At 45.7% G+C, this 10,274-nt stretch overlaps 1 protein-coding gene across 1 annotated transcript in view; it reads left to right on the top strand.

The window, feature by feature from the left end:
- The window catches only part of CCNJL (cyclin J-like), a 76,383-nt gene extending 70,857 nt beyond the window's left edge, over window positions 1-5,526 (top strand). Inside the window, exons 5-6 of the mRNA XM_006864924.1 lie at window positions 3,694-3,853; window positions 5,106-5,526. Of these exons, the coding sequence (XP_006864986.1) occupies window positions 3,694-3,853; window positions 5,106-5,526 (581 nt within the window). The remainder of the gene's footprint in view (window positions 1-3,693; window positions 3,854-5,105) is intronic.
- The last annotated feature ends 4,748 nt before the right edge of the window (window positions 5,527-10,274 follow it).

Here is a 10,274-nt window from a genome sequence, read left to right as displayed (position 1 = left end):
AGATTCATGCTTCGTACATTCCATGTTCTGATTCTCAATGGATGTTTACAGCTGTTTCTCTTCCATTTGAGTTGTGCTCCATCAGCAAATGAAGGTCCCACGGGCTTTTCTTTTACTGGCTTCACTCCATTCGCGTCATCACAGTCAGCTCTACTTTGAGGAGGCAGCTCTTCCCCAGTTGCATTTTCAGTGCCTTCCAACCTGAGGGGGCTCATTTTCCGGCACTATATCTAACAGTGTTTCTCTGCTATTCATAAGGTTTTCGGTGACTAAATATTCTGAAGTAGTTCGTCATTCTTTCTTCCTTGTCTGTCTTTGTGTGGAAGCTCATCTGAAACCTGTCCACCATAGGTGACCCTGCTGGTATTTAAAATACACGTAGCATAGCTTTCAGAATCACAGCAACTCACAAGCCACCACAGTACAACAAACTGACAGATGAGTGGTAATTACAGATGATTAAATAGCATAGATTCACAGGGAGGTTATTCCTGATGAACTGTCAACCACACAGATAAAATGCAAAGGTGATAGGAGTGAGATTGGGGGCAAGGGTGTTTACATCTGTTTGAGCAAGAAACGTTACCCTGTTGGGGGTCTCTTGTTTGATACCTACTCCTCCCAGTGTTATAAAATTTAGTTATTAGGTAAATTCCATCCAAATGCTATCATACTGATTCTGATCCATAGGGTTTTCAGTGGCAGATCATTCTGAAGTAGACTGCCAGACATTGTTTCTGTGTACCAAACCAATCAAACCACTAATCTTTCAGTTAGCAGCCAGGCACATTAACCTGTCATGCCACCAAAGATTCATTAGGTAAACTACCAAGCTAGACATTTACAACCTCCCAATGTCCTACTACCAACCAGAATGGTCATGAGTAACAATACCAGTAATAGTGATGGTATTTTGTTAAGTGCCGCTGAGTCGGCTCTGACTCATGGCTACCCTGTGTAGGGTTTCTGAGATAAAGCCTGATCTTTCTCCTGCTGAGCAGCTGGTGGGCTTGAACCACTGACCTTGTGGTTCCAAGTCCAGTGCTGATCCTCTGAAGCCACTGTATTTCCCAGTGATAGTGATTATCATGGTGGCGATAAATGCCACCAAGTCAGTTCCCACTCATAGCAACTCTAATTAGAGTTTCCCAGGAGCAGCTGGTGGGTTTGAACTGCCAACCTTGTGCTTCACAGTCTTGTGCTGATCCTATAGCACCCCACCAGAAGTCCGTAATGACCATTAGTTGAGCCCTTACTGAGTCACGTAGCTTGCTTTAAAGCTTTGCTTACGTTATCTCATCTATAATTCTCAGCTTACATATAAGGAAATTGATGCTCAAGTGTGAAATAACCTACCCAAGGCCATTGCTAGGATTTGAACCCAACCGGTCTGACTCCATGACATGCCTGTTACTATTACACCACACTGTCTCATTGATATTTTAAAGGGCAAAAGTTGAAATAGTTGAAAATCATGAACAACTTCAGACAGCATAATGGTGCACTGATAACCAGGTGTCGTTCATGAAAATTGTGAGAATGTCCACTCTTTGCCTTGGTACTTTTAGAGACCAGTTTTGTTATATTACCAGACATCTTAGTAGACCATTACTGAATCCTCAGTAAACCGAAGTGCCAGTTTTAGTTTTCACTCAAACAGATTTTCAGTGCCTTCTGTGGATCACATATTGTTATTAGTAGTCAAGTAGCCTTGGTTGTCTTGGAGTCTTGGTGTGACGCTGTGGGTTAATGCACTGGACTGAAAAGTCATTTGAAATGCAAGGTTGGTGGTGTAAGCTCACCAGCCGCTCCTCAGAAACCCTGTGTAGGGTCACGATGGGTCGGAACCGACTCGACGGCACTTAACAATGACAACAGCCTTGGTTGTGTTAGCTGCCATCAAGTCAGTCCCCAGCTCATACACCTCCATGCACAGTGGAAGTAAACACTACTTGGTCCTGCATAAACCCCATAATCGGTTGCATATCAGACTGCTATGGCCCATGAGCTTTCCGTGGCCAGTTTTCAGGGGCACATCACCAGATTTTTTTCCCTAGTCTGTCTTAGGAAGCTCCGCTGACGTCTGCTCACAGCATCATAGCTTTCCAGCCAAGCCCAGTCCACTGCTGTTGAATCGATTCTGACTGGTGGTGACCTCGGAGTCTCTTACATGTAATCCTTATGGATGCAATTCACCGGGCCACTGGGTACGTTTGAACCACCATTCTTCTGTCAGTGCAAACCACTTGTGCCACCCAGTGACCCTTAGTCATGTGTCTAAGGTCAGAAGCCTCTGAAATGACATATCATTTGCCCCTAACAACCAAAGAAGGGACAAATGGTTTGTGGTTCAGTTTATGGCCCACCAGCAAACTTCTAGCAGCCCCCTGGAAGCCATGGTCAGTATTAAAAATCACTGCTCCTGGCCAACATCAGAAATCCCAATTAAGGAAACTTGGAAAATCTATGTGAGAAATTTTGAAGAAAATAACAACAAAATTAAGAACCTTTCCTTGTTTTAAAGTGATTAAAATCTAATGATATGACGTGGCCACGGAGCAGTCAAGTGGAGAATGGAGCTGCCGGCTGATGGGAAGAGAGGACATGTACACAAGAACACCCACACTTGCAGATGGCACCCACGTGACTGGGACCGGATGACTGGATGATCAAAGTTCAACCAGGAGAAGAAAGAAGAGGGGGAAAAAAAAAAAAGATTGAGCTGACTCAATCTGATGAACTTGACCTATACCTATGAATGCAGTAACTCAAAAGAGGCAATACATCCTTACAGCAAGAAACATTCCCACCCCCTCCACACACAGAGTAGACAGAGATGGGCAACTTGGACATTGGATACCCAAATGGGGAGGGAGGGACTACAAAGGCAAGAAGTAACTGGCTTACAAGCTTTCAAGAGGGAACCTAGAGCTAGGGGGCATGGAGGAAGGCAGAATCTCCAGTGAGTACTATCCAATCTGTCTAGGTGGAGCTGATGAAATGAAATACAGATGGGTTACTCGCGATACTGTAATGAATAATGGTTATCAGAACTGATTATGAGGGTTGGAAGTGCAAAGTTAGACGTTGTGTAGCAAGGAAGGGAGTGATTATCTCTCCAGTCTAGGAGCGGTCTCTGGGACCACCAACGGAGAAGAGCCGAGAGAGCGGGACCCTACCCAGAGAAACAGAGATGCCTGAAATGGAGACAGAGACAATGACATGGAGGGATGAAGCGGCTGGGGGGGAGGGTAGTGTAAAGGACAGGTTTCTAGGATATCCCCTTTGGTTGGAAGATGATGTAGGGAGGGGATTGGAACCATGGCAATGAAATGATATACGATGGAATGAATGTAAAACTAAAGTTCTCTCATGTAAACTATCATATAATTCACAATAAAATCTAATGATAAAATCCTGTGAAGATCCAGTAGACTAAACATAGACTTGGTTTTTGGAACTTCAAAAGTAGACAGAAACGACATTTGTCTTTTTAAGAAAAAGAAATCCCGATGAAGAGCCATACAGTTTAAGAGTTGAGATGGAACTTCACATTTTCAACCTGTATTTACAGTAACGGTGAATAGCCATGAGCCCGATGGTTTGCCACCAGTTCCTGGGGGATGCAAGCAGACACATTGAAACCTGAGGGGCTGCGTGTTGGCACTGATTGCTTCTGCTGCTCTCTTTCAGACCATGTTTTCTACAAGTTCCAGCCGTCTGTGGTTGCTGCAGCCTGCGTTGGGGCCTCTAGGATCTGCTTGCAGCTCTCTCCCTACTGGACACGCGACCTGCAGAGGATCTCACACTACTCCCTGGAGCATCTCAGCATGTGCATCGAAATCCTGCTGGTGTGAGTACCTCCGCTAGCTCTTGAGACCTGCCTCAGGTCACGGACTTGTGGTGGTTCCCCCCACCTCCACCCCCCATGGAAGTGTCTTACATAAAGTGGCCCATGGTGACTCCTGATAAGGTTGGGGTTTGGAGAGCTGGATTCTTCCTATTTGGGGAACCTTTGGCTTATGTTAAAGTGAAGGAGTCTAGGAGAAGAGGGCGTCCTTCTAAAGGTTGGGACTGCTAGATCAGAGTTTCAGTGTAATTGTATGGATAACTGGGGGACTCTCATGGTAAGTTAACTTTTCTTAGACATAACCACACTTAGTCCATACTAACTTGTATTGGAAGCCAAGGCTCCTTGCAGGGGTTGCTGGAATCTTGGAGAGAAAACATTTCGAGAAGATTCTTAAAGGCATCGTGGGCCCAATACTGTAGAATTAGTTTCAGAGGCCAAAGAGCTAGGTGGAGGCAGGCAGAGAGGGCCAGAGCGCTCCTATGTGGTTATACTCGGTCCCACTCCCACCCAGCATGGGGCAGCATATTCTGGAAGCTAGACTCACTGGCCAGTGGGCTGGGTGGTGGAAGCAAAAGACCCACAGCCCCCTTCAGAGCCTTAGGTCTTGTTTTTAAATGTGTGCTTATCAAAGGTACCTAGAACCAAAGAACATAGTGGTCTGGACCCTCTTTCCTGGGGCATCTACCTTGTCAACTCTCATATCTCTCCCTCCCTACCTCCTGTTTTGTTTTCTCAAAAAACTTTATGGAAAATGTTTTGGGAGATGGAAAATTTTTGCTACATCCCTCATTTTTTCAGACAGAGAAACTTAGGCCCAAAGGGAAGACTTGCTTAAGAATATAACAGTTAAGGAGTGGCCAAGGTGGGATGAAGCTGAGTCTGAAAGAGCCTCGAAGGCAGAGCTATGCTCCTTGGGGTTCCATGAGTGCCTGCTCTGTGCCCAGCACCAGGGATGCACAGAAATAAAGCAGTTGGTCCCTCCCTCATAGAGCTGACATCGGGTTACCTTCTTGGGTGTTGAATGCCGAGATGGGGGAGTGCAGGACTACAGGGACAGCCGAGCTAGTCTGGAGGTTTACCAGTGGAAGTCATATTCAAATTGAGACCTACAATGTGAGTTTAGTCAGTGGATGGCTGGGGAAAGACTTTGGCCAGCAAGCACAGCTGGGCAGGCCCAGGAGTGACACCCACACTCACCTGATGAAGTATATAGCCTTTGACCTTCAACTTTCACCTGGTCGTTTCCTTTCAGAGCTTATGACAATGTTCTCAAGGATGCTGTTACGGTCAAGAGCCAGGCTTTGGCCATGGTGCCAGGCACGCCTCCGGCCCCCACCCAGGTGCTCTTCCAGCCACCCACCTACCCCACCCTCAGCCAGCCGCCGGCGGTCCTGGCCCCATTCCAGACTCCTGTGCAAGACCTGTGTTTGGCCTACCGGGATTCGCTACAGGCCCACCGCCCAGGAAGTCTGCTCTCAGGGGGCTCAGGCTCCTCCCTGCATGCCCCATACCCCACCCTTCAGCCCTTGGACGTGTGTCCCATGCCCATGCCATCGTCCCTGAGCATGCAGATGGCAATCACAGCTGAGCCCAGGCACTGCCTGACCACTACCTACGGAAGTAGCTACTTCAGTGGGAGCCACGTGTTCCCCACAGGCTGTTTCGACAGATAGAGGACCTGCGGGGGTGCCACATAGGAGGCCTTGGCGGAAAAGGATTCCAAAGAGGGGCACTTGGTAGAGTGAGGTGATGAAAAGCCTGCCCCTCACAGCTTCGTGGACCTCGATCGTAGAGGGTTTGTGCCCTTTTTAAATACAACTGACTCAAAGTGGGAAATTTAATGGCATGCCTCACATGAAGGCACTCCTTTGAAAAATGTCTTCCACACAGGGGTACAAGGGGATGGCTTGGTGGCTGTCCCTTTGAGCTAGAGGTCCAGGTAATCAAGAAAGACCTGGAGAGAGGCCAGGACACTGGGAACTGAACGCTGAGTCCAGGAGCATGTGCAGTTTTTAGCATCAGAGATGTCTTCACTCTTTGCTGATGGCAGCTACACCACTGACCAAGGAGAGGTAGCTCATGGGATCTTAGAACCCCTTGAGAATGAATATCACGTTGGGTGCTCTTTCCCTGGCTCTTGGCAGAGGGGCCTGTTTTTTTATACTAGAGTATCTGCCTGCCCAGGCATGGTGGGCGGCTGCCCTTGCCCTTGTTGTTGAACTTAAAACCTTCCTCAGCCTTCTAGATATTTCATGTGCTGCTGCTTCCCGAAGTGACCTACTTTTTAGTTCAGTTAGACATCTTGTTTACATACTCTATCAGGGACTTTATGATACTTGAAAATTCCTTAGAAGACAAAAAAATTTGATTGCCACACTGTCTGCCCCCATCAAGGGTTGAAGATTTAACCCATGGGCTCACACAGAGCTCCCTCTTCAAAAGCGTATGGTTGGGGAGAACCACTTTCCAGGCTCTCAGTTCCAGATGATTCCAAATCTTGGAACTTTGATAACCACCCAGAAGAGAAAGCTTGAAAAGTAGACAAAGATTTACAGCAAACAATCCCCATCTCACCTCTGCCTCCTGCTTACAGTGCTTGGAGTTCAGCCCAATCCTCGGTGTGTTTTTTTGAGTTTGAAAAATGATGTCAAATGTTTGCTCAAATGCCAGCTGAGCTTGGGGGGTGGGGATATATACAGGCTTGAGACACAGCCATTGATATGCAAGAGATAGCTTGGGTGGAAAGCCTGTATTGGAGTGTCTGTTGGGCAAGGGTGCTCAGGAAGATTCTTGTTAACCATGTGCAATATGTTTGTATTCTGACATGCGGCTTGGGCTTGGTAAGTTCTTTTGGTCATTTGAGCGTCATATTGTTCACCCATCAGAACTAGAAGGTGCAAAGGACAACAAAAAAGTGTTGTTCTGTGGTGGTGGTGTTTTTGTTTTTTTTAAGAATACATCTTTGTTTTCTGGACCCATTAGCCTGTCCAGAAGGCTGCAGTAGGAGGAGGATCAGGAACGTGGCTGCGCACTGCTCAGCTGGATCCGAAGGTGTTACGGGTCCCTTCTGCCTCCTGATGAAGTTGTTCAGATGAAAGCCTAAACATGGAAGTGTGGAATGAGGAAAGAAACTGTGCATAGAGACGGCGCTGCCACTTGTCTAACTAGCATAGGAAACTGCACGTTTGTTTGTTGTTTTTTTTCCTTCGCCAACCTCCTTCTATTTATGTGTGACTGGTTAGGATTCCTAGTTGTTGTGTGTTCATTCTGCGCTGGGGGCTGCTCAGGCACCTCCCAAATCGAGCCTCATGGCCAGCCTGGCCCCCAGAGAAGGCGTCCGTCAATAAACACATCACCTGCTCTTTGTGTCTCTCAGTTCTGTTCCTGGACTTCTCTGAAGCTCCCACATCAGCCCTATTGAGTGCTCTGCTCATGCTGAGACATGGTAGAGGGTGGCCTCCTACTTTCTGAGTTGGAACTCAGCTGCCCTGGGGACACAGACACTAAGCAGCAGGAGTGGGTAAAGTTTGAAATCTCAGCTCCACTGACCAGCTGTCAGGAGGGTAGTGATCCAGCCAACCTCTCCATCTTTCCACTTGTTAAATGGGGATGACACTTGTCTCATAAAGTGCTTATAAGAATTAATATCATAATGCATGTCCAAGCCAGAACCTAACATACACACACACACACACACACAAAAGATGATTATATTTCTTCAAACATATGATCTACTATTACATGCACTATTACTTTATGTTTCAATATGAAAAAGAAAGACTTAAACAGAGGCCTCTTTGGGAGCTGCCATGTAAGTTGACGAGCCTGGTGTGGTGTTAAAGGATAAGCACTGGACTTCTAATCACAAAGTCAGCAGTTCTAATCCACCAGCTACTCCTTGGAAACTCTATATACAGGGTTGCTATGAATATGAACCCACTCAATGGCACTTAACAACATGTGAACTGAAACTAAAGGAGGGTTTCTCCACCTCAGTACTATTGATGTTTTGGGCTTAGTAATGCTTTTGTTTTGAGAGTATATACAGCAAATGAAAGCCTGCTGCAGCTGGGACCATTTAGATTCATAATTACCCTGTAGAAAACAGCAGAAGTTGCCCATCAGGTTTCCAGGGCTGAAATCCTTATGGAAGCAAACTGCCACATCTTTCTCCCACAGGCTGGCTCTGCAGTGACTGCATGCACTTAATTCCCTTTTTTTAAACCCATGTCTGCTCAATACGCTAGAAGCGTTTCTCTGTCTTCACCTGAACCTGAATTGATGCGGCATTTTACGGTTTCAAATGATAAAAACAAAAAAATGCCTGTTGCCTTCAGTCTGTTTCAGTTCTTAGCAATTGTAGAAACCAAAAGGCAGTTGGAATCCAACATCTTTGCTCTGTAACACTTTAAAGAGGTCTTTTGCAGCAGATTTGCCCTATGCAATGTGTCCTTTGATTTCTTGACTGTTGCTTCCATAAGCATTGATTGTGGATCCAAATGAAATGAATCCTTGACAGTTTTCATCTTTTCTCCATTTATCATGATGTTGTTTATTAGTTCAGTTGGGAGGATTTTTGTTTTCTTTACATTGATGTGGTAGTCTTTGATCTTCATCAGTAAGTGCTTCAAGTCCTCTTCACTTTCAGTTGATTAAGTTGTTAGTTATCATCTGCATATTGTAGATTATTAATGAGCCTTCCCCCAATCATGATCCCATATTATTTTTCTTATAGTCCAGTTTCTCAAATTGTTTACTACACATACAGGTTGATTAGATGTGGTGAAAGGATACAACCCTGGCATACACTTTACCTGATTTTAAACCATTCCATATCCCCTTGTTCTAACAACTGCCTCTTAGTCTATATACAAGATTCCCCATGAGCACAATTAAGTGATCTGTAATTCCTACTTTTTAAAATGTTATCCATAGTCTGTTACGATCTACACAGACAAACACCTTTGCATAGTCAATAAAATGCAAGTTAACATTTTTCTGGTATTGCTTTCAGCCAAGATCCATCTGACATCAGCAGTGTTATCCCTCATTTCCACGTTGTCTTCTGAATCTGACTTGAATTGCTGCCAGCTACCTGTTAACATACTGCTATAGCCGTTTTTTCAATTATCATTAGCAAAATATTACTTGCATGTGATACTAATGATATTGTTTGATAATTTTCACATTCTGTTATGTAACTTTTCTTTGGGATAGGGACAAATATAGATCTGCCCCAGTTGGTTGGCCAAGCAGCTGTTTTCCAAATGTCTTGGCATAGACAAGTGAGCCCCTCAAGCACTGTGTCAGTTTGTTGAAATATTTCAATTTGTATTCTGTCCATTCCGGGGCCTTGTGTTTGGTCATTGCCTTCATTGCAGCTTGGACTTCTTCAATTCTTGATCTCATAATGTACCTCCTGAAATGGCTGAATGTCAACCAATTCTTTTTGGTACAGTGGCTTTTTAATTCTTCCATCTTTTTTTTTTAATGTTTTATTGTGAATTATATGGTAGTTTATATGAGAGAACTTTAGTTTTACATTCATTCCATCGTATATCATCTCGTAGCCATGGTTCCAATCCCCTCCATGCATCATCAACCTGCCAAAGGGTATATCCTAGAAACCCGCCCCCTACACTGCCCCCCCAGTTTTTGGCCCACAGTCCCTTTCCCTCTCTGGATCCAGAGTCCCCAGCTGCTTCATTGCTCCACGTCATCGTCTCTGTCTCCATCTCAGGCACCTCTGTTTCTCTGGGTAGGGTCCCGCTCTCGGCTCTTCTCCATTGTTGGTCCCAGATAGCTCTGCTCCTAGCCTGTAGGATTAATCACTCCCTTCCTTGTTCCAAAACATCTACCTTTGCATTTCCAACCCTCATAATCCGTCCTGATAAGCATTCTTCACTACAGTATTGCGAGTTACCCATCTGTATTTCTTTTCATCAGCTCCGCCCAGACAGATTGAATAGTACCCACTGGAGATTCTGCCTTCCTCCATGCTCCCTAGCATTAGGTTCCCCCTTGAAAGCTTGTAAGCCAGTCACTTCTTGCCTTTGTAGTCCTCCCCTCCCCATTTGAGTATCCAATGTCCAAGTTGCCCATCTCCGTCCACTCTGTGTGTGGAGGGGGTGGGAATGATTCTTGCTGTAAGGAATTGTTCATTCTTTTGAGTTGCTGCTCCATAGGTATAGGTCAAGTTCATCCAGGTCACGTGGGTTTCATCTGCAAGTGTGGGCGCTCCTGTGCACATGCCCTATCTTCCCATCAGCCGGTAACTCCACTCTTCTCTTGAGTCCTCCGTGGCCACGCCACTGACTCTGGGCCCAAGAGTCCCCAGGTGGTCTCACACTGCTTGACCTCCAGGTCCCCAACTGGGTCCACAGAAGTCCACTGAACATTGTAGGGCTTAGCTTGCCGCTTC

This window comes from Chrysochloris asiatica, unplaced genomic scaffold (genome assembly GCF_000296735.1).
Source record: "Chrysochloris asiatica unplaced genomic scaffold, ChrAsi1.0 scaffold00073, whole genome shotgun sequence".
In the NCBI taxonomy this organism is placed as follows: domain Eukaryota; kingdom Metazoa; phylum Chordata; class Mammalia; order Afrosoricida; family Chrysochloridae; genus Chrysochloris; species Chrysochloris asiatica.
This window is presented reverse-complemented; position numbering and strand designations above follow the sequence as displayed.